Source organism: Rhinolophus ferrumequinum, chromosome 9 (assembly GCF_004115265.2).
Source record: "Rhinolophus ferrumequinum isolate MPI-CBG mRhiFer1 chromosome 9, mRhiFer1_v1.p, whole genome shotgun sequence".
NCBI lineage: Eukaryota > Metazoa > Chordata > Mammalia > Chiroptera > Rhinolophidae > Rhinolophus > Rhinolophus ferrumequinum.
Window position 1 is genome coordinate 16,997,751 of NC_046292.1, and position 24,171 is coordinate 17,021,921.

Here is a 24,171-nt window from a genome sequence, read left to right on the forward strand (position 1 = left end):
GGGATCTTGGGACCTTCTGATTCTGCTACACACCTGGCACACAGTAGGTGGCCATGTAAGATTTGAATAAAAAAGGAGGCTCAGAAAGGGATAGGGACATCCGCCAGCCACATAGCTAAAGGAGGAAAGAAGAGCCTTCTTCCACATCAAGACATTTCCACAGCCCTTCTGGGATGAACCTCCTGAGATTAGGAAGCTTTTTCTAATACTTAACCTGAATTCTGACTGCAATTGAGGCAGCCCCTTCCGGCCCTTCTCTGGAGGGAAAGTCCACTCGTCTCACCTGCTGCCACCTGCAGGCCGCTGTGGTTACTGCAGTGCTTCCCCCCACAGCCCTCACACTGTGTGCGACCTCCAGGAAGTCCTGCACTTCTCTGGGCCTCAGTGTTCCTCTGGGGAAGCTGGGTGCGCTGGTCTATGTCTGGTGGGGTGAAGGTGATGGAGTTTTGAGTCAGGGGCTCTGGAGGTCATAGCTCCTCTCCCATCAGCTGTGGCCTCCTCATAAGCTCTATCATTCCTACCAAGTGACCCCACGTAAGCACAGCTATAGAAGTAGTGTTGGCCTGTAGTGCCGCTTCAGGACCAGCCCTGCTCGCTAGGCAGATGCCACTCAGAGCACACCCAAAAAGAAATTCTGCAGCTATGGCTGGAATCCTGTTCAGAGAAGAATCCTGTTGCCCCATTGGGCAGAGAGGATGCTGGGGGTGGGGGTGGGGTGAGATTAGCCTGGGGAAATGGAACTTCCTGTTGGGTGTTGGGTTTCAGGCAGACCAACGTAACTGAACAGGGCAAAGTCTTGGGATTAGCTTTTGAAGTGGGTACTCTCACTTGAAAATAAGGTCTGTTTTATGAAAATTCCCCATCCACAAGTCCCAACTAGACAAGCATGGTGGGCCAGGCCTCCTTGCTGGCAGGGTGGGGAGCAGGGACTGCTAGGACAGGTCCCCACACCATCACACCCACAGCTCCCATCTCCAGGGAGATGTGAAGCCAGATGACACCTTCTCTTTGCATCTCAGATGCTTCATCTGCAAAGCCGGGGAGCTGACATCGCTGCTGGCTTTGCAGTTCTGATCGCTGCTCACTTGCCATTGTTCTAGCAGACACAGGTCCTAGAGGGGACTCTCACCGAGGCTGCTTTATGCTCCCCCTGCCTCTGTCTGCCATCTCCCCAACTCCGAGCCTGGGAACGTAGTTGAAGAGGTACATATCTACTGTTTACTCGTGAAAAATCACAGGCTACTTGAGAGGGGAGGCGGGGTGGTGGCGCCTTGAGGACCTGACATTCTTTTGGGGTCCCAGCTGTATCAGGAGGAGGCTGCACGGGTTCCACTTGCCCAGGGCGGTTTCTGTGGCCATTCCTGACGGAGCCGATGCAGAGAGGCCAAGGCACTGGGGTCTTAATGCAGTGGGTTTAGCCCTGTTCCTGCCCCCAGACTCTGCCCCGGTCCTCCTCGGCCATAGGGGGAGGTCTCCATCCTTCCCCACCCCCCCATGCACACAGCCCTAGAAGCCTGGAGTTGGGATCCTTCAACATATCTCAGTTATAACAAATCAGTCAAAATTCCATTTTACAGTTAAATAGAGTTTACTGTACAAGCAAGTTGTGCATTAAAAACAAACACACCAAGCAAATTATAGTGCAAAGCAGTTCCCACCCCTCCCCTCCCTCTTCCCAGCTCTGGGATGGTTTCATGGAAGATGTGAGTGTAGCAGGTATTAACACCTCAGCATGACAATATGTCACAAAGGATCTGTACCCACCACCAAGGCTGACAGTAATATCGTTATCAAAAACACTTTTGCTTCTTTGTGCTTTCTAGATCAGTGTGTTTGCCCATTACAGCTTAAAAGTAGCCTTGTAAAGAAGGACCCATTTGTCCAAGCCTGGGTTGTCTGTACCCACTATGGGACTTCAAAACAGACTCAGCATGACTGCTGTCACTTTTAGTCAGGGGGTGTGGGTAGGGTCGATTTCCTGTCTCTACCCCTACCAGGGCTTGGCTATCAGGAAAGGGTAGTACTCTGGAGCGGGGCCACAAAGTGCTGGGCACTGGGAACCTGAGGGTGCTTTCCACACAGGCCTGGGCCAGTCTACAACCACAGAGAACAGGAGTGAAGAAGATACAAGGATAATGGGTTTGTAGCTGCTTCTTGAAAAGGGGTGTGGAGCCCCCTGGGTGCAGGGAGGCAGCAGGATACTCCCAGAATCTATTTTGAAGAGATGGAGACTGCTTTCTCTAGAGAGGGCAGGACAAGAGAAACTGCAGCAGGAAGGTTTTGAGTAGGATCACCAGAAGGACTTCCAAACCTGCCAGAGAGTGATCTGGCTGTTATTACAGGTCGGGGGTGGTACGGCAACAACAGTACCGTGAGAGACAATGAGAGACATGAGAGATATGAGAGATGAGAGACAACCACTGAGGAGCATTTTGTAGGGAGATTTCCACATCCAGAGGATGTGGCTGAACCAATTGCTAAAACCACGTCATCTACCCCTCCTGAGTTTTTCTTGCCCATTTCCACTTAAGCCTTTCTACAATTAAAGAATTCAGATGGAGAATCCATGCAGCCTGAACCCCTTGGGCCAGGCTTGCTTTTCCATTTGCTAACTGAAGGGGCAGTACTTCCCCTCTGAGCACAGGGCGGGCTGGGCTGAGGCTGGTGAGCCCTTCCAGCTCTTCTGTTCAGCCATCATGCAGCCACTGCTCTCCACCTCACGCCCCACCCACCGGTACCAGAACACCCACACATCCTCTTGGTCAAATGTCTAAGAGCCACAGATGTGAGATTCCAGCATCTCATCAGTGTTCCCTTGGTCCCCACCAGGGCCAGCCTTTCGGGGATGTTGGTGGGATGCTGCTGAAGGAATATGACCTATTGAGTTAGTGAGGTCCCGACAATTCCATACTCGGAAAGGGGAAGGGATATTGTGCACTATCATGGAGCTTTACCTGAAAGAGACCATGTGTTTGAAAATGTTTCACTGAAGCTTCTTTTCCTAAAATCGACTTTAAAAACTAGTTTCTGTTCAAGATGGCTTTTGGAGCACAGATTGGTTCAAGATGGAGAGTTGTGTGTCAGCGGTTGGAAGATTTGGCTGGGCAGTTTCACCAAGCCGGAGCTTCGGTGCATGCACAGCTTGGCTGGACCTCGGTGGGACGGGGATGCTGACATCTGACCCCATAACCCCTCACCCTTGCTTTCTGCTAGGACCTTTCTGGTCCTTGTGCTCGCTCCAAAAATGGCAATTCTGAGACCAGCCTTGGGTGAAGGGGGAATCCCCAGGCCTTCACCCCGAGAATAGCAGGTGAATGCCTTGGTCTGGTAAAGTGCATGGAGGGCCTGGATGCAGGTGCCTTCCCTGGTTTTAGGGACCTGCTGCCATAGGCTAGTCTATTCTGGGGCCTGGGACCCACAGACAGCTGGGACTGGGATGGGGGCTTCTTGGCTCTTAGGAATTGTGGGGAAGCAGAGCTGTGGGGATTGGTTTGGGGGGTGTTCTCATCCCATCTCTGCCAGTGATTTCCTGAGTCCTCTGGATGGGTCCCTTTCCTGTCTATACAATGAGGGGAATCCCTCTCAGGGGTGGGGGTACCTTCCAGTTTTGACTCAATTTGTGTAAATGCGGAGGAAGGGCTGGGCCCATGGGGTACAGCGTCTCTGAAGAAGGTGGGATGAGGAGGTCTTTCTAGGGCCCCGTGGATAAGAGGCCAAACGGTGTGGGCAAATGCCGCCTCTCTCTTCATAAGAAACGGTTTCTATCCCTGGAGACCTAGGCCTCGTGACAACACTGGGCATAGCTGGGGACAGCCAGGTCACCAGGGGACGTGGCAGTAGGATACTTTTCTCACAGGAAAGTGGGATGAGATGACTAGGATCTGCGCTGGGGGTGGTGTCCCCTCTGTACAAAGATGTGGCTGGACTAGATGCTTTCAGAGCCACCCACCAGCTCTGGGCCCTGGGACCCGTGGACCCTGGGCCCATGGTTGCCATGGAGCATGGGACCCGTTCCTGCCGTCAGCCTCGGAGCTGGGCCTGCCACTTGTTGGGAAGGTTCCTGGGGTCCCTGCCTCCATCAGGCGCAGTCCACTGTGACCTGGGCGGTCAGTAGGGCCGCCACACAGCCTCGTCCATGCGGCCCGGCGTGCTCAGGGTGGTGGGCGAGTTGCTGTGACTGCCATCGGCCTCCACGCCATCGCTCTGGCCGCCCAGGCTGGGGTTCATGAGGTTGCCGGCGGCCACGGAGGCGGCGCTGCTGGTGCAGGAGGCCAGCATGCGGGTGGGTGAACGGTCACCTCCACCGCTGCTGCCGGCCACCATGGAGAACTGGTAGGAGCCGGAGGACGCACCATAGTAGAGGTGGTAGGGGGACGGGTTGGCCTGGAAGGGCCCGCTCTGGTTCTGCGGGGCCCCAGGGTAGGGCGGCGGGAGGTAGGTGTGATGGAAGCGGCTGGTGGCCGGCATGCTGGCCACGCTGAGGCTGCTGATGCTCGTGCCTGAGGGCGTGGCGCTGTAGGGGAAGGCGGCCGACATGGCCCCCGGGTAATGCATCCTGGGGTCGGGGAAGCGGCTCTCCGTGAGGGTCTGCAGCGCTGGGAAGGAGCGGTCAAACTGGCGGGGGTCGGAGAAAGGGTTCAGGTCCGAGGTGCCTGGGGGACAGCAAGGAGGAGGGTCAGTGGCAGCCCAACATCGCCGCAGAGGCCGTCTTTAAGACTAATCTCAGTAAAGGGGGTCAAATACATGTTGACGGAAGGAGAGTAGGCTTCTAGTGGGGAGCACACCACCAGAGTACACAGATGTGGTATTACCAAGTTGTACACCTGAAATTTATATCTTATTACCAATGTTAACCCAATAAATACAATTGAAAAAAAAAAAAAGAACAGGGCGGCCCGATGGCTCAGTTGGTTAGAGCGTGAGCTCTGAACACCGGGTTGCCGGTTCGATTCCCACTGGGCCAGTGAGCTGCGCCCTCCACAACTAGATTGAAGATAATGAGCTGCCGCTGAGCCTCTGGAGGGGCGGCCGGATGGCTCAGTCGGTTAGAACGCTAGCTCTCAACAACAAGGCTACCGGTTCAATTCTCGCATGGGATGGTGGGCTGTGTCCCCTGCAACTAAAGATTGAAAACGGCGACTGGACTTGGAGCTGAGCTGCGCCCATGAAGGACAACGACTTGGAGCTGATGGGCCCTGGAGAAACACACTGTCCCCCAATATTCCCCAATAAAATTTATAAAAAAAAAAAAAATGACCTCGGGGCTCCCACAGGGCTCCGGTGCACAGGCCTATGTATGGGGGTTCTGGTTCTGCTCCCTAGTTCTACATTGGGCTCTGCTCTTACTGGCCCGGATTCCTGGGGCTGGAAGCCTTCCTAACTCTGAATATGGTTCCTCCTGGGATGCAGGCGGAGCAGGTACTTGGGCCGCAGGTGGTCATGGCGGCCTCCTTGCCCCCAGGTGTTGGGGGGAGGCTCTTCTAGTGGTGCACAGCCTAGTAGTGTAGAGGCCTGTGGAGGGGATGAAGGTGGGCCCCCGCCTGGGCTGTTCAGGGTGTAGGGGGCTGATAGGGACAGTTCAGGCCTCCCAGCAGGCCTGGCCTGGCAGCTTCTGCCTCCCTCCCAGTTAAGAGCTGGAAAGACCATGGGTATGGAGAGGGTCTGCAATGGCCCTGTGAGTTGAGATTTGGAGCCTGCTTTTGCAGGTAAGGAAACTGAGGTAAAAAGATTTTCCTGATGTTGCAAAAAGGATGAAAACTCCTCATGAGGCTTCTGCTTTCTGCTCTCTGCTAGGGTGTTGTGCATGCCTGCAACTCTCCTGCCCACGTGGGTTGGGATGGGTTAGGGTACGTGAGCTTACACCTGTGTGGCGGGGGCTAGGTCCACAGCAGCTCTGGCCACCCCCACACACCTTGCCCTGGGCCTGTGTCTCCAGGGCTGTCCTGAACATGAGAAGCCACCTTCACTTGCCTCAGGAGCAAAGAGGGGCTTGGTGGCCTGGCCTGGGCCCTGCCCTTGTCAAAGAAAGACCGAGTGTCCAGCCCGGGCCCTGTCCCAACTCCCCCAGTTTGGCTCCGCACTGGACTCTAAGACAAGGGCATCTGAGCCTCTGCCCCCTACCTTTGTAGTCACAGACCCCCCCCACCCCCCAAACCTCAGCATCAAAGGGGCTTTGGGATTGAGTCTAACACTCTCGGTAGGAAAACTGAGGCCCAGAGAGGGTGAAGCACTTGCCTAAGGGTCACACAGCACATTGGCCCTGGCACAAGATCCTAGGGTTCCAGTCCTGAGCCCCGATACAGGCCTAATAGGTAGCTGTCCCATCTCTGAGGCAGCACAGAACGGAGGTTAACTGTGCGGTCTCTGCAGCTGGATACTTATCCTGGTTCTGACACTTATTAGCTGTGTGTCCTTGGGCAAGTCACTTAACCTCTCTGTGCATCAGCCTTCCCACATGAAAAATGGAGACAATAACAGTTCCTAGGGATTAAATTAGCTAACACATGTAAAATGCTTACATTGGGCACAGAGTAGAGGCCTGATGAGGGTTTGCGCTACTGTGGCAGCTATGACACCTCTTGCTCTGGGCATCCAGGAGAACTGGGCCATTCAGAGCCCTGCAAAGATGAGCCCCTGACTCTGGGCCTTTCTTGTACCCTGGTCAAGGCAGATGATTCTGGGCAGCTGTGGGGAGGTGGATGAGCCCCAAGCAGTGGTCCTGAGGGGAAATGTGTCTGGCCCCAGCCCCTCTGTGGCATCCCACTAAAGAGGACTCAGGGAGACCAGCCTCTGCCCCACGGGCAGCTCCAGGTGGGCACTGCCTGCTGTGACTGAGGCTTGGCTGAGGACACAGAGCTGCGGGTGCCCTCAGGCCTCTTGCTTTCCCAGATCTGCCTGAGGTACTGCATGACCTCAGGTGAGACTTGTAACTTCTCTGGGCTTTGGGGCCTTCCCAACGCAGCTGGGGTTTTTCTTCAGCAGTGGGCTCTGGTACTCGTTGAGGATTAGAATGGAGCAATGCTCCGGGCTCAAGGTGGGGGCAAGCGTCCTCCTGGAACGTTTGGTACCCTCCCTAACAGGTCCCTTGGCTGGTCAGCGCTGACTGAAGTCTAGGGGTCAGAGGTGCCTGGCTCCCAGCCTTCATCTGGGAACCCCAGGGGAGAAGGCCTGTTGGCAGTGCCTGGCACCACAAGCATAGCCAGGCACGGGACTGACGCCTTTGCTCTGAGCCCAGGAAGTGAGTGTTGCCCACTGACAGGAACCCCATTGTCAAAGCAAAGGAAACCCAAACAGGGACCCCAGGATGCGAGTGACAGCTGGGCTGCGGCCCAGGAAACACAAGGCCGTGCAAGGTGGGCTTGGGCCTGGTGTGAACCCTTGGAGTTCACATGGGCTGCCAGCTCTGAGCTGGGCCTGCCCTGACTGCCACTGTCCCCTCCTGCCTCCTTCCCAGGGTAGTGGGGAAGTGTCTGCCCTCAGCACCCCTGAGGCTCCTGCTCCCCCATCCCCCCCCCAACCCAGTAGCCCCAGGAAACCAGAGCTGGCCGGCTGTCGAGCAGCCAATCCCAACACTGGAAGGAAATGTTTATTTTCTTCTCCAAATTGCCCCAGCTGCTGCATGGTGGCTGAATGAGCCCTTTGAGCTGTTAGAAGCCCCCACTGTGGGCGGCCGCAGCCGGGGGGCCAGGGGCTGGGGTATGGAGAGGTTGGGGCCTCCGCACTGCTTGACAGTGACCAAAGCCGGGGGTCAAAGCTATTAACAGGCACCAGGAGAAGTGGTGGTGATGTGTTCTGAAGGCAGACGCTCATCCTAAAAGAAGGGGAGGGCCAATGAGAGAGACCTAAACCCAGCCTTGTTAACACCCCTCTGTGGCAGGTACCTCTTTCTTCCCACTCTGTAGATGAGAAAACTGAGACTCAGAGAGGTAAAGTGACGCCTTGCCCAGGATCACACAGCCAGTGCCTGGCAGACCCAGAATTCCAAGCCCAGTGCACCTGACTGCAAAGTCCATGCCCCTTCTCTGGTCCTGGTTGTCAAGAGCCCTTCCTCTCACTCCAAAGGGGACAGGCCTGGGGAGGGGGGAGCCTGGCTGGGTCAAAGGGCCATAGAGGCAGCCTGAGGCCCAGTGCTGTGGGTGGTGAGGGGAGGGCTGGGGGCCCTGCCTCGGATGCAGCCAAAGGGGAAGGACTGCGTTAGCCATGCCCCTCACAGGCCCCGTCTCTTCTCCCAGCCCCAGAGTGGAGACAGGGGCTCTGCCTGCTGCTGGGCCAGACCGGCCCTTTGGGGCTGGACAGAGGGTGGGTAGCCTGCCTCAGGCTCCCCCAGGCACTGATTCCCCCAGCGATGCCCACACAACTGTGGGAGGGCAGAGATGGGCTCTCCTGCCAAGGGAGCTACTGCATAGGAAGGCATGTTCATCCCTCCCTGCTGGATTCTGGGGTTCCCTGGCTGGGCCCCAGTACCTCACTGTGCCCCAGCTCTGCCCATGGCAGGGTAAAGCCTGCAGTGTTAGGCACTGTATCTTGACAAATGCTGGCTTGTGCAGATAGCTTTTGGGCAGGAGTGGGCATGAATCCAGAATGCTGAGTATCTCTCACTGCCTCTTGAGGTCAGACCCCTGCCCTGCAGCCCCCAGGCTCAAGAACTGCTGAGTATCTCAAACTCGCTAGTCTATGGGCTCAGAGTGGCTGGACCTGGGGTCTCTTCCCACCTTATCAAGACCAAGGCCCAGCTTCCCAGGCCAGAACGGAAGGAAACTTCTCTTCACACTGAGGGACTGCATCAAGTCTGCCACCATCACTCATCTGCCAGATGAGTTCTAACCAGGCTCGCGAGGACCGAGAATGATACCCACAGTGCACGATGGCAGCCAGCACTCTGCCTGTGTCCAGTACTGCTGACGAGTGCTCTCTGTCCCAGCCTGGCCCAAGGGTCAGCTGTGCACACAGCCTCTTGTGCCTAAACCCTCTGTCACTGGCTGACAGAGCCGGGAAAAGAGTAAATATTCATCATCCCACCATTTACTGAGCACCTGCTATGTGTCAGGCATCTATCTAGACTGGAAGGCCTGCCTGAGACCTAGCTTCGATTGTGCCTGCTATATCCATCCAGACAACAGGGATACAGACCCCCGTCTTGGGCCTCCCTCCTGTTTGGGAGGAGTCTCCGGGCCGGTGCGGCCTTTCCCGGGCAATGCTGTGTCTCTCTCCAAGGGCTGCAATATCACTTTACAGTTTACAAAGATTTGCTTGAGTGCAGTAACGACATCTGGATGTCACCCCAGCCCCGGGCAGAGGCACCCACCACCACCCCACTTTCAGATGAGAAAGCTGAGGCTTGTCCCTACTTGTCTTCAGTAGGGACATGTCTGTCACAGCCTCCTTGGACAAGTCATGCCCCAGTTTTAATGGGTGCACCATGGGGTTAACGTCCATTTCCCCAGGGGACAGTGAGGTCCTGGAGGGCAGGGAGCGTGTCTGTTTCTGCTGATCCCTGGGGCCAGGCACCATGCATGGCACATAGTGGGTGCCAATAAATGTTTGCTGAGTGAATGAATGAAGGGCCTGGCCCAGACCTGGGCACAGAGCATCCCTCAAGAAATACCTGTAGGAGCAAATGAGCACAGCTGCCTCCTTTATAACACAAGGGCGGCGCAGTGCATGACACATGTGCAGGTCCCCGTCCACCTCCCCCCGCTGCAGCCCCCGCTCTGCTGTACCTTGGATGGGGGTCTGGGCTTGGCTGCTGAAGTGGCCTGTGGTGCTGAGCGAGCCTCGAGGGCTGGGCGTGCTTGGCGTCACTCGCATGCGCAGCCGGTCCAGGTCCCCGAAGCGATCAGGGAACGCCTTGGTTTGGTCCTCCAGCTTCTGCCGGTGTCCTGCAGAGCATGGGGAGCCCGTCAGCAGCTGGTTCCCAAGAGTCTCAGAGGACAGAAATGCCTCGCTCCACAGGGAAGTTCTCCCTGAGGTCTAACCTGAGGCCTCTGTAGGGAGAACCCTTACGTCACTACCAACCTCTTTCCTGAGCTTCTCCAAGGACTTTCTGAACAGTGAACGGTCACATGGGCTGCCCTGGGGCTGCCGTGATGATCTCACCCCTACCTTTTTGAGCAGGAATACCCTTTCTCACTCCTGAACATCTACAACACACTGTTTGGCAGAAGGGGACACTGAGACACCAGGCATGGGCAAGTGGCTCAAGCAGGCTCCCGTAGGGGCCAGGGAGAGAACCCAGGAGCGCTGCCACCCTCTCTCTGCCTCCCAGACCTCACCCCTCACATCTGCAAGAATGATGGGAGGTGGTCGTGAAATGGGACCGCTGCCCCCTCCAGCCCTGAGTCACCTGTGACCCCAGCACCTGCCTTCTCCTCTCTGAGCCTCAGATGGAAGGAAAAATTCACCTGCATGCTGCGAACAGGCATGGGGCACCTCACTAAGGGGCTGGACTCCCTTCTCTGACTGGAAGCTGGGGACAGGGACCCACGCACCTGGCGTGGGGCATTGTACCTGGAGAAACTGCCAGCATTTCCCATTACCCTTCTGCCATGGCCCATACAGAAAAGACCCCAGGCCTGGAGGTGCTGGCAGGGTCAAGGGGTCCTTTGTGCAGCCAGCAGAGGCCACGCCAGGGCTTCCTGCATGACATCAAGCAGGGTGCAGGGACCACTCCCTCACACACACACACACACACAAACACACACCACTTTTCAATGACTTGTTTTACATTTCACAAGCGACACATGAGTATCTACAAAAATGAAGGCAGTACAGACAAGGCTATGGCTCCTTGAGGCCATCTTAACTCCCTCCCCAGAAGTGCCTATGTGATCAGTTTGGAGGCCTTTCCTTCCAGCCTCTTTTTGGTTTCACATGCTTGGAAAACACAGAGCAAGATTCTCATGGAACTTTCCTGAACGGTCTCAGCCTGGCTGTATCATTCCGTAACTTGTTTTTTCAGTAGCATACCCTGGAGCTCTGCCTCTGGTTTTTGATCTGTAAAACGGGGAGGCTAAGCCAGTCCCATGAAAACAACAGAGTTCCCAGTTCCCGCAAAAGCTCCGGAGTCTGAGCAAGGATGCCCTTTGCTCCGCGGATCCTACCCACTGGGGTTCACTCAGCCGCCCCTCTCGGAGGTGCTCTTAGGCTGCTTCCGAATTTCCTGTTATTCCCTCACATGAATGTCCCTGTTCGCAGCCCTGTGTTTCTGGGGATTTCTCCAGGGCAGACACGGAAATGGACGGCTCACGCAGAAAGCCGAGCATTCCTGGGTTCTGCTGCTCAGCCCAACAGCGAGGTTGGCCCATTCCACTCCACCTGACCTGAGGGAGGAAGCCAGGAAGGCAGGCCTGGTCCTTTTCTTACAGGCAAGAGAACTGGGGCTCAGAGAGGTGAAGAGGCTTGCCTGAGGTCACACAGCGAGGAAGGGGGAAGGATTTCCTGGGCCTGGGATCCCTTGGAAAAGAAGTGTGGAGAGGGGCCAAGGGAGAGGGGAAGGCTTGCCTGAGTCCTTGGCTCTGCAGTGACATGAGGAGTTTTCTAGACTGACAGGGAGAGAAGAGAGAAGTAGGTGGGAGCTAAAATAGAACTCCTCACCATCCTTCCCCAGGCCTGGGAAATGGCACACTGGGGGCTTGGAAAAGTGTGAAATAACTGTTGACCGCCACTGGGAGTGCAGGGACAGAGGGGACAGAGGAGAAGGCCTCGGAATGGGCCTCATTTCTGGTTCTCAAAATTGGAATGCGATGGATTCCAGGTCCCCCACAGGCCCTCAGCCTCCCTACACACCCCTGCCACAGGCTCAAGCGGGCATCTGAGAGCCCTTAGAAATGGAACAGGTAGTCTTGGGAGCCACAGTGAGTTTAGCAAGTCCCCAAGAACCAGGGAACCCACTTTCTCCTCTGGGGAGGCCCCAGCCCTAGAGCCCAGAGGACACTTGGCAGCTAGAATGAGGCCACTGGTCCTCCAGCCAGGCTCCCTGCTGCTGCCTCACAAGACCTTGGCAACAAAGGGGAAAACGTGGGTTGGAGCTGGGGCTGCAAACTCCGATGCCTATGGGGGTGGGCAAGTCATGTAAATGAGGCACCTGGGACGGGGAGGGCCTGGGGCAGAATGGAGAGGGTGTGCCTTGTAGAAGGGACAGTTGCCATCCAGTCCAGCTGACTGGTGCCCCGATGGGGGTGGGCCCAGTGCTGCCAGAGCTTCCAACTGACCAGGAGCTTCCAATTGACCACGAGAAGCCATAAACCTGCTTTTATATAAAATCTCCTATATTTTATATGTTGGCAATTAATGCAAATACTGAAAAAAAGGCCAAACCGACCACTTTGTAGGATGTGTCTTGCTCAGGGATTGCCAGTTTGTAACCTCCAAATTCAAGACTTCATTTTCTGGCTGGTTGTGTAACCTTAGCCACCGAGGACTGGTTAGCAATACACCTCAAGAGGTCGTCTCTAGGGGAGTGCCACAAAGCTCGGCCTCAGCCCTGACAGGCCTTGAAGGAACTCTTGCCCTCGCTGCTGAGGCCACCAAAAATGGCAGGGCAAAGTGGATGAGCTGGGGTACGAATGAATTCAGAACAATCTCAACAGGCAGGAAGCCGTCCGGAAGGACCTGGAGACCGCAGACTGACCTGACAGCAGCTTAGGTGCAAAGACCTGGGTGTCTTAGTCAACCACAAGCCTGAAGTGAGCCAATGAAGCTACACAAAAGCTGGTGCAAAACCTCAGGCCTTGGTATTATCGTCATAGGCGAATGAAGTCCCGTTTCTGAGTCACACTGTGTACAACGTGTTTACAGTTAATCTTGTGGTCCGGTGGAAGGAGGGCGGGGTTCACAGCTGGCCTGGGTTCGAGGATGGGCCCTGCTGCTTGCAGCCTGGTGATCTCACTAAAGTCACACTCCCCTTCCCCCACCCTAAGCCACAGTGCCCCATCATGGCGCCAATCATGGCGCCCAAAAAGGTTTGTGAACGTGCTCCATCCACTTGGGTCACTGTCTTCTGGACCGTGCTGAGACAGGCAGGATGATCATCCCCATATTAGAGACCAGAACACTGAGGCCAGGATGGTTAAGTCGTGTCTGGGACACGGACCTGGATAGCAGAGCCAGCATTGGTCCCTGACTTCAAGTCCAGTGCTCTTTCTCTCGACATTTTCTTTTTTGCTCCCATTGCACAGATGGGGCCACTGAGGCTTCAAGTTGAGACCTATGTTAAGTGGTTGGTCTGGGATATAAATCAGGTAATCTGGACCCAGAGCACATGCTCCGACCATGTGCTGTTCTGCTTTCGCATAGGGCAGACTTTCTGGAGGAGGGGAGTTTTAACAGCACTTCAGGAATTGCTTCCTTGTTGCTGTGGAAAGCTGGAGCTACTGCCAAGGGGGGGCAAAGGGAAGCCAAGGCGGCTCCACGTGGCTAGGGTGCCAGAGAGTCTTAGTGCCACGGGGCCCAGACCTTCACATTGGGAACAGAACATAACTTCCTGTGCCTGAGGAAAGATGGGCCTGCAGAATAAAGCTCTTTGATTCAGCTACCCACAGTTGAAGCTGAGTGGCTATCTCTGACCTGGCTCCCTTGGTCACCTGGGCTCAGCCCTTTCATGCTGAGCCTCAGTTTCCCCGCTGTACAGGCTGCTCACTGAGGTCCCTCTAGCTTTGAAAGTTCCTGACTTAAGAGTGTAAGGATCAACCACTGGCAATACGAGGGCCCCAGAAGAAGACAGGGTTGCTTGTTTCAGGGCCCCATCCACCACCACTTCCATATGCTGTTGCTGTTCCCAGGGTTTCTCGAGTATTCTCTGCCTCCCACACTTTAGAGCCACAGCTCAGGCACAGCCCCGGCCAGGAATGCTGTCCTGTCCTTTGCGGCTCAGCCCAGGAGCCTCTCCTCCAGGAAGCCTCCTTCTCCCAGCACTGAGCCCCCCCACAGCAACGCTGCAGACTGAGTGCAGTAGCCAGCGGGAGCAGACATGAAACAGCAGCCTATGCTAACTGCTTCCTCCACTCCCGAGTCTGAGCAGTTGCCATGCACCGCCCTGTTTCATCCTGTGTCAGCCCGCAAGGGAGGTCTACCAATGTCCCTATTTTACAAGTGAGAAAACTGAGGCTTGGTGAGGGTCAGTGACATGCTTGAGGTCACACAGAAGGCAGTTGGCCACCTTCCCTTCCGGAAGCCCATCATTGCAGGAAAGGAAGCCTGGGTTTTGAAAATCAGAGGCTCTAGACAATGGACCCAGAACAGCTCTCTGCGGGTCGGGAGGATGGGCCTGGGGAAGAGATAGATGACAGGGTCTCAGTGGACTCTACCGGGAGCCCTGCCCTGCTCTGAAGCTCAGTGCTGAGAGGCCAGCTCTCTAATCACGCCTTGCTCTAACACACCAAGTCCCTCTCCTCCTCTGGGCCTCAATTTCCACACCTGTAAAATGGTTATCATACTGTCTATCCCTGAGGGTGAGGAGGAGCTGAGGACAAACCCCAAATGTTTAAAAGCAGAACACCTTGGTCCACAGGACCTGGCTTAGGGTGCCCGTCAGCTTCCAGCAGCTGGGCTCCAATCACTGACAGCCCCTCCAACATTGCCAAGCACTGTGCCAGGTGGGCCATGCATATTGTCTCCAAAGGCCACCACCCTCTGAGAGACTGCTACTGTCATCCCCATTTTACAGAAGGGAAAGTGAATATATGTGGTCAAGCCCAGAATGGTCAGCATATTGCATGGGGTTTGGCAGCCAAGGTCTTGGTTTCCCAAGACCTCCAGGAGAGGAGAGCAGAGATGCATGGCAGTGAGGTCTGAGTGGCAAGAGGCCGGCTCAGTGTCCTGCCTCAGCTGGATGGAGGGGGACAGGAGGCTAACAGGAGCAGGGAGAAGCAGAGCTGCGCAGGGCCAAGGAAAAGGGTCATCTGCGGGGAACAATGTAGGCCCCAGTGATGGAGCCCTTCACCCATCTGAAGCCACTCGGCTGCCTCCTCGGCTGCCAGGCCCAGCTCTGGTGCAGCCACAACCCAGACACAGCAGCCACTGTCTGCCCAGCTGTGGGGTGGGGCACTCGGGCCCAAGGCCCGCTCTGCGGCCTGTCAGGAGATTTACACCCGACTCTTAACAACCGCGTGGAATCACAGGCGGGTGCTGGGCCCCGGGTGGTCTGCTGTGAATCGGCCCCCTGTGAGCAGATGAAAGCCGGTCGGTGGCTGGCCAGGGGCCAGCGGGCAGGGAGGCAAGCGGCTCCCTCCAAGGGCCGCAACTGGGGCTCCCATGGGCCTGGGGTTGATTAGGGGAACCCAGGAGGTCTGAGGTTAACCCCTTCCCTCCTGCTGGGTGCACTCCCCTGGGAACCGTGGGGGTCCTGGGAGCCAGGGCCAGGAGCAGTCAGCTTTCCTCAACTGGGGCATCCCCCTCACCTGGAGCTGACAATGCAACTGTGGCAACTTCAGGAGCCTCAAAGGCCCAGGTGGAGGCTTAGGGCCACTTTTGTTGTCCATGCTGTCTGGAGGCCCCAGCAGCCATAATGGCGGTTTGCTCACTTCCTTCAGCTCAAATGTCACCTCGTCAGGAGGTGTCGCCCATCCCTGCTGTGTCCCATCCCCTACTTTCCTCCTGGCTCCCAGCTTTGTTTTTCTTTATAGGACTTCACATGACCTGAAATTAAATGAGCTAATCATTTGTTTACTTCGTTTATTCCACAAATATTTACCGAGCACCTACTAAGTGCTCAGGTGTGTATTCCGGGGTCTTTACCAGTGCCTGGCAAAGCAGAGGAAAGAACCTCTGATCTGTGGAGTGTATACAATAGTGGGGGGACGTGAAAAAGAAATGAAATAAATGAGTGAACTGTATAGCATCTTAGAAGGCGATCAGGGCCTGAGGTAAAATTAAAGCCGGGAAGTGTAAGGGTTGGTGGGGGGATTGCTGTGTGTGCGATTTCAAACAGGGTGGTCAGGAGAGGGCTCACCGCAAACTTTGAGGAAAGACTTCAGGGTGGGAAGGAGTGAGCCACGAACCTGGGGGTGTCTGGGGAGAACTGTTCCAGGAGAGGGTATAGCAATGCAAAGGGTGTGAGGCAAGAGGATGGCTACCCAGTTCGAACGAGGGTTTCCGGGCGGGAATTCCCTCCCGTTCTCAGGAATTTTTTTCACGTTCCCGTTCCCAAATCCTGAGATATAAACTGTTTTCTGTACTCCACGATGAATCGTTTCCACAAAGTGACAGCCGATACTACCAAGCACCTGGGTTCAAGGAGCCGATTTTCCCGATTTCCCGACCAACTTTTCTTGGGATTCAGGAACGGGAAAACGAAAAACTATTCACAAGAACAGGTAGGAATCTCCACCCGGAAACCCTGTCAAAGACCAGCCAGGAAGCCAGGGCAGCCAGAGTGGGGTGAGTGAGAAGGAAGACAGAGGGGTAACGGGCATAGATCAGGTAGGGCCTTGTGGCCATGGTGACAACAGAACTGTTTACCATCTCTCCCCCCTCAGTGTGTGAGACCCAAGAGGGCAGGAGCCATCTGTTGGCTTCACTACAGTGTCCCCAGCTTCTAGAACAGTGCCTGGCACACGGGAGCTGCCCAGGAAAATGTTTGTTGAAATCATTCCATGTACATTTTTGCGAAGGGCCCACAGGCAAGATGCCAGAGCAGCCCGCCCCCTACCGCAGGCAGGATGAAGAACCGGGGTCCTACCCGTTCAGGTACCAGCACTGCTAAGCCTGGAAGATGCAGGGTGAGCAGTTCGCAAACCGTGGTCCACGACCAAATCACCAGGCCCTGTACTGTACTGAATCCATATCTTGGATCCCTCTCGGCCACCTGCTTGTTAACCAGCCCCCAGTGACTGTGAGGGACACCAGCATTGAGAACCTCAGAAACCGAGGCCACACAGGCAGGAAGCCACCAAGCCAGCCTTCAAACCCAGCCGGACACCTGGCTGCACATGGGGCATGCTCTGCAGGGCACCAGAGGGGAACGACCCAGCCACAGAACCCACAGCTGCCTCAGGGAGCTGCAGGCTCCACTCCTTGGCTCCCGGGACCAACCCCTACTCCCACCTCACCCTCCAGAAGGTTTAGCCTCACATGGGGTTGGGTCACAAAGCAGGAGAAAGGCCCAGAAAGGAAATCCTCATCCAGGGGCCTCAGTAGGGGTTGGTGGCTAGCTCTGGGCTGGGTGGGCTGAACCTGGAGGGCTCTGAGGGATTCCAGGCACTGCCAGGCCCCTGAGAACCTCCCATCAGGCTCTAAATGGCCCCCCCCACCCCGGCCTTGCATGCCTCTTTGGACTAGGGGCTCACTGCTTTGTTAGTGTTGCAACATCACAACATTGAGCCCAACTGTGGCTCCTGTCCACCCTGATTCTGTCCCTGGATTCTTAGAGTAGGATATCATCTCCTTCAACAGAAACTTATTCCTTTATTACCACGGGCTGCGGTTCTCAGCAGCCATCCTAATGGTGGTGCTGGTGGGAGTGCAGGGGGTGGCCAGGTATCAGGGATAAACAGATCGTCACTCACAGTGACTCACAAGGACCTTCCCGCGACTACAGCCAGATGCTGTCCACCTGTCAGCACTGATCTCCAGGCCTGCAGGGTGGGTGGTATCATCCCACTTACTGGAGGAGGCAGCTGAGGCCCAGAGAGGTCAGCAATTTGCCCAAGGACCCCCAGCCAGGCAAGCTGCTTCAGAATCTGCTCTCTATACAACGGCCTATGGCTCACAAGGGCTTTCCAGCCATCACCACCTTGAGACTTTTGGGACCACTGACCCAGTTCACAGTTGACAAAATTGAGGCCAAAAATCAAGACACGGTTTGCCTAGGGCCATGAAGCCCAAGGCCAGGGGTGTGTCTAATCGCAGCAGGAATGTGGGCCACAGCAGTTGCCTGCTGGGAGCTGAATGCCTTTGGGCCTGCTGACCATGTGCAGGAGCTCAGGTGGCCCTGAGAGGCCTGGAGGGAACTCTTCCAGAATCACCCGGCCCAGTTCTGAGCCTTTCCCAAGTGGCTAGATGCCGGAGTGGACCCAGGAGTGGACAGATGGGGAACCAGGCCTGCCTGATTCCCAAGAAGGGAGGAGCTGGCCCAGGGCCAGGCCTGGGTGGCCCTCGCTGACCACACCCTGGCCTAGTCACACTCCTACTGTGAGCCTCCTGGGCATTGAGGAGAGACCAGGAGCTTGTCCTCCTGCCCCGGGCCTAATCCATGCGGAATCAGGATCAAAAGCTGTCTTTGGGACACTGGGCGCCTCTCTGAAGCTAAGAGTGTGAGGTCCTGGCCAGGATCCTCATGTCTCCAGGCCTGGATTCTCTCCTCACTGGAACCCAGTGACCCTTTGGCTCTGCTGTCACGAGGATCCCATGAGACAATGAATGTGAAAGGGTTTTCTAAACTGCAAAGGGCCACAATTACAAAGAAAGAGAAGGATAGGGCAGCTTTCAAATATATCAGGTGAGCGTGCCACCAGTGACAAACAGTCCAGACCAGAGCTCTGGTCAGAGCTCTGGAAGCAGCCAGTCCAGAGATAGTCAACCGGTTCTTTGTTTCATGCATTGATTCATTCACTCACTCATTCATCCAATGAACACAGGCCGCTGGTCCACTATGTGGCGGCTGCCCTTCCAGTTTCCCCCAATCTGAATCTGCAAACTCCAGGTCCTTCAGCAGGCAGAAGCAATTAAACACAAATTCTCTTTGATGCTAAAATGCATGGACCAGGGCTCCCTGCACATAGTAGGTGCTCAATAAATAACTGCAGAATCAAATTTGCATTCCTGATCTCGAGAGTGTGGGTCCTCGGGTCAGAGCGCCTGGGCTCTGTGCGATTTGAGTAAATCACATACTGAGATTCAAAAGTTTCCAAGGAGGGGATATGTCCTCACATCCAGACTAGCTCCTGTTTTGAATGGCTCCCTCCCTCAGCCACTGGCAGAGGAAGCTGGGGTGGAGTAGGGCACACCTGGCCCAACCTCCAGCCCTCCACCACACACCCACAATCACCCTATCTGAAGCCTTTTCCTTAATGAACGCAATCCATACTCTCCAGCTGGCCCCCAGTGGGAAGTCATCCCATGGGGGAGGGGTCAGCTGATCCTCCCCCTCCCAGCCTCCTCACTGGCCTCCAGAAGTCCAGGCTAAGCACAGAGAGTTAGGGGCTTTGCTGGCAGGCACACAGCGTGTGGGGGTATAGACCAGATGGCCACAACCCCCATGGGAGTGCTTCTGAGACCCAGTGCCATCTTTCTGACCTCGGCTGCATCCCTTCCCCCACTGGACCCTCCTCCCCGACCCAGGGGGCTCAGTGGTGCTGGCACTTACGTCTGGGCTCCCGGGGTCCATCCACGGTCACCTTGATGGCTCGGTGGTAGGTGGCCACTTGGGTGGGATTGGTGAACACGGTGATGGTCAGTGTGAAACTCTTCCCTGGGGGGAATGGGGAATAAAGGCAGGAGGTTGGCATGTGGAGCCATTCACAACACGCCTTGTGTGCCTCTCCAGGAAACCTCTAACTTTCCAGCAGGGGCAGGTCTCTCCCCTTTGAACCTGACAGAAGGTGGGGCTCTAGGTGAAGTTCAAGCTGCTGGAGTTGGCACTCAAGGCTCCGAGAGGTCTGGCACCCACTTGATCACACACATCCCCCCCCCACCCCATCTTCTGGCCACCCTGGATTATTTCCTGCTTCTTAGCCTGTGTTTGTGTTGTTCCTACTATCCAGAGACCCTTGCGATTTTGGGATGGGGTGCAAGGATGGGTATATACTTTTTCCTTAAAGTGATTCAGTCGTCTTTATAGAAAACTTTGAGAACACAGAAAACATAAAAAAGAAAACCACTAGCCAAAGATAAACACTGTTACCATTTGGGTGTTTTCTCCTCCAGTCCTTTTTGGATGGGTATATGTATTTACATAGTTGCAGGGATACTAAAATGTATGTTTTTGAACTGTTTTCACTTAACATCACATCTAAGCACTTTCTCATGTCATTAAAAATTCTTCATCAACTTCATTTTTAATGGCTGCAAAATAGTTCAACTCATGGGAGCCTCATCTTTTATTTATCCATCTCCTTACTCTCGGGTAGTTATATTGCTGCTAATTTCTTATTGGTGTGTGCAGCTGGGGCTGGAAAAGGGCTGATTTGGGAGCTGCAGACATTTCATTTGTAGACACAACTGTTATTTCCAGAACTCTGTTCTATTTTTAGATAGACATTTGGCTCCAAAGTCTCCATTCAAAATTCCTGAGAGGGGGGGAAGAAAACCTTTTAAAATAATAATTTGTTTTTTTACCGTTTAACATAAAACGAAAATGACCTTCTGTTTCTAAAAATCTTTGTCTACGTCTCTGCCTATTTCCTTAGCATTGATTCCAAGAAGTGGTGAGTGATTTCATCGCATCGCAGAGTTGGGACGTATTTAGGGGCACTGATCCCTCGAGTGAGATGACTCTCCAGAGTCATCATGATTGGTGTGAGGCCACGTGTCACCCTGGTGCCACCAGCATCGTGACGTCTATCAAACTGGAAGATCTCTTACACGCTCCAGACTTCACTTGCCTTTCTTCTGTTACTACTGAGATTGAAACTTTTTAATGTTTATTAGCTGCTCTAATCCAACACAAATTATGTCTTCATGTTCTTTTATACTTTCCGATTAAGGTTTTAGTGCCTTTAAAAAGTCATTCTATATTAAGCTTGTTAACACTTTCCATGTCCTATTTGTGGCAATCAGTTTCCAAGTTCACTGGCCTTTACATTTCGCTTTCTGACTCCGAACTGTTTTGCATTTTCAGTTCTATCTCTGGTTTGTGATTTCTCCTATCATTTTCATGTTTAGGCAGGTTTCCCCAGGTAACAAGCAGATAAAAGGTTTACCTCTGATAAACAGCGTTCTCTCTACTTTCTGCACTTACTTCTTTGATTCTTCTGGGGGTTTACTGGTTGGTGTGGTATAAGACAAGGATTTTTCCTCAAAGGGCAACCCAGTTTTCCCAGCACCTTCCCTGAAGTGTGAGGCCCTCCACCCCACCTCCACCCCCACCCAATCTGTTCTCTGTTCACCCAATCAAAGCCTCCACACAAATGATATTGGGAGGGTGTGGGGGAACAAGTCAAACTTGGCATCCCTCTCTGAACACCCCTATCTCTGGACCCCAGTTATAGCATTGGGGACCCACTGAGGGCAGGGGCCAATGACCTGGGGCGCCTGTGTTTCCCAGGGCTGGCTCAGGGTGGGCACTGAGGGAGGGTGCCTAGGTGGACCCCTCTGCTGCCCCTGTGCTCCCAACAACTCTCCAAGGCAGGGAGGTGGGTTTTGATATCCCCACTTCAAGGTGGGAAATGAAAACTCAGGATAGGTCGACCCTTTACAGTCCCCTTTGCATGGTTCTCTTTGGGTATTTGTTGGTTTAGTGATCAAGTGAAAACTGTAGCCCCAGGAACAGGAGACTCCAGAACCAAAGTAAAGCAGCAAGGCTGCCAGGGCGACACAGAGGAACTCAAGGGCTTCTGAGATATGAGAGGTGGGGGTTTAAATTGAGGTGTGACTGGAACTGAAAGAGTGGGGCCTCTCTGGAAGAATTTTCTTCAGCCAGTGGGCTGGAGGTAGGGATATTAATGCAAATTGCACCTGCCTCTGAAGTCCTGAGTCAGAGGGACAAATCTGGCCCCTCGCTTCAGCCCATGGGGGCACTTTCCATGGTTTCTGAAAACAGGATGTGCAGAAGACTAGGGAAATGCTAGGTAGGTGGGCTCAGGCCCCCTGTCCACCCCCTCCAGCAGGCCCTCCTTCCCTACTGCTTTCCCTAACTCTGAGGTCATTTCCCTCCTGGACTCCCCCACTCCCAACCAGTCAGGCACTTTCCAACAATGCCTGGGCCTCTTCTTCCGTTACCTCCTTGGTGCTGCAGGGCAGCAAGCCGATGGGGAGTGTAGGTGACAGCCCAGAGCCAGAGCACCTGGGTCTGAACACCCTGGGTGGATGGGCCCCAACGCCCCCTAGTACTCCTTTTCGCACCTCACCTCCCTCAGGTCTCCACTGACAAGTCACCTTCTCGGTGAGGCCCTCCCTGCTCACGTTATCTGAAGTGGGCGTTTTTAACTTGGCATCCGTGGCCTCCCCTTAGAACTGAGTGGGCCTGTGAACTAGGATAGGAAAAGACATGGCAATTGTAGTGTCCCTAACCTCTAAATGAAATCTAGCATCCTTCTCGTATGAACATAGGCAACAAACCACAGAGGCATTACAGCAGTCCCTGTGACCTTGTCACAACAGATGTCACAGATATTTACATATCACATTACAGACATTGCAGATTTCTCTAAATATCTTTTATGCTCGTCACAACTTCAAAATCGTGGTCGTCATGAGACCCATTGCTAGGTCGTCTTATTTAATACGCTAACAAAGCAGCACATTTATCACACTTTTAAAAGACGTCTTTCTAACTACATTTTAATAGAATTAGTTTCCATTGTAATCCTTTGTGCTTCATTTTATTCTTTAAAAAACATTCTGAGACTGTCAAAGGGGTCTGTGGGATGAAAAAAGGTTAAGAAGCTCAGTTGGAAGCATCATAGACCCTCCTACCCCCACTCTCCCTACTTCAATTCCCCAAAATGCTTATTACTTCTAATAATCCATCTATTTATTTATTTTATTTTGTCTCCCTCTACTAGGCTGTAAGTTCCCTGGGGCCAGCATTTTTGTCTTATTCATTGCTGTGTCCCCAGCCCCTAGGATAGCATCTGGAACATAGGAGATGCTCAACAAATGTTTGTTAAAATAATTAATGGCAGATTACTGCTCCCATTTTACAGTTGAGGAAACTGAGACTCACAGAGGGGTAATGAGTTGGCCAGGTCACACAGTATCCCGGCAGGGCCCAGAAAGGTTAGAATGTGCTGGGGCCTGCCCCTCTGCATAGATACTAAGGACCTGCTCCTGGGGAGTGAAAAGCCCCCATCCCCACCAGGCAGCAAACCACAGGCCACCCCTGAGGTCACTAGACCTCCACAACAGTTGCCTCTCGCTTTCAGGGCCTACCATCACCCCTCCCAGGTACCCACAGAGGGGACGGAGGAAGGGAGAGGCTGGGACCTGGGAGCAGGAGTGGGAGGGAGGGGCAGGTGTCAGGTACCACAGGGATCAGGGACCCTGTGAACCAGGGGTGGTGAGGACCCCGGGCCTCTCCCTTTGCCTGGCAGCAAACCCATCCATCCATCTCTGTCCCCCTCTTGGAGGAGGAAGCTGAGAAGACAAAGGAAGTGGACAACTTTGTGCAGGAACCTCAGGGCAAACCTGCAATCAGTCAGGAGTGCAGGAATTGCAAATCAAGGCACTCCAAAGGTTGCCTGGTTGGAGGAAAAGTCTTGGTCAGGAAATAAAAAGCTACCCCTTGGTCTCAGGGGCCCTCTGGGTTTTCTCAACATCAGCCAAGAAGCCATCTCTCTCCTCCCCTATCAGTGGTCCCCCTAACCTTGCACCCACACATCTCATCCCAAACCACTCTCCACATACACGGGTTTCTTTTCAACCAGTTAACAACAGTTCAGGAATTCAAGCTCTTTTCTCTTTCACCCTATGCCGTGGCTGAGGCCGTGGCTGCCTCCCAGAGAACATTTTGGGGATTTGTGGTGTCTGGTCCTCAAGAGGTGGGATGTGGGGGACAGAGGATGCAAATGTCCAGCACTGCACAAGGCAGTGAAGTATTCCTTCTTCCTGTGTGTGAAAAACTTGCTTATAAAGACCCTCGGAGCCATGAAACTAACTCAATTTTGCATAAAACAAAGCACATTTTTTGGCATACTTTTAATATCTATTGAATTTTCCAGGAGGAAACAGTTTTTTAAAAAAAAATTTGTTCAGAACATTGTTAAGAATTGTTCACAACTTCAGAAAATCATGTAATTGGCGGCAATGCCGTGTTCACATTGAGCCATGCGTACCTCGCCTGTCTGGCCTGCTGTGCTGGTCACGGGGCTTCTGCCGGAGGGGCAAGCATCTGTCCATCAGTCAGTGTGGTCTTTTCCAACATTTATACATTCAAATAGGTATTTTATTATAAATTACCCCCCCTTCGCATGATAGCTATGGAATTTGAAACTGCTCATAAGTAGGTAGGCTACATTATCTATGCATTTCATGGTGGGTGGTAAAGGGTGTGTTATGAAACACTTATAAGAAGGGGGT

At 54.1% G+C, this 24,171-nt stretch overlaps 1 protein-coding gene across 1 annotated transcript in view; it reads right to left on the reverse strand.

Moving 5' to 3' along the window:
• Positions 1–1,679: 1,679 nt before the first annotated feature.
• Positions 1,680–24,171, reverse strand: part of RUNX3 (RUNX family transcription factor 3) — a 60,963-nt gene continuing 38,471 nt past the window's right edge. The window contains exons 4-6 of the mRNA XM_033115963.1: positions 19,301–19,405; positions 9,720–9,878; positions 1,680–4,652 (exon numbers count right to left, since the gene is read on the reverse strand). Of these exons, the coding sequence (XP_032971854.1) occupies positions 4,108–4,652; positions 9,720–9,878; positions 19,301–19,405 (809 nt within the window). The 3' untranslated portion in view covers positions 1,680–4,107. The remainder of the gene's footprint in view (positions 4,653–9,719; positions 9,879–19,300; positions 19,406–24,171) is intronic.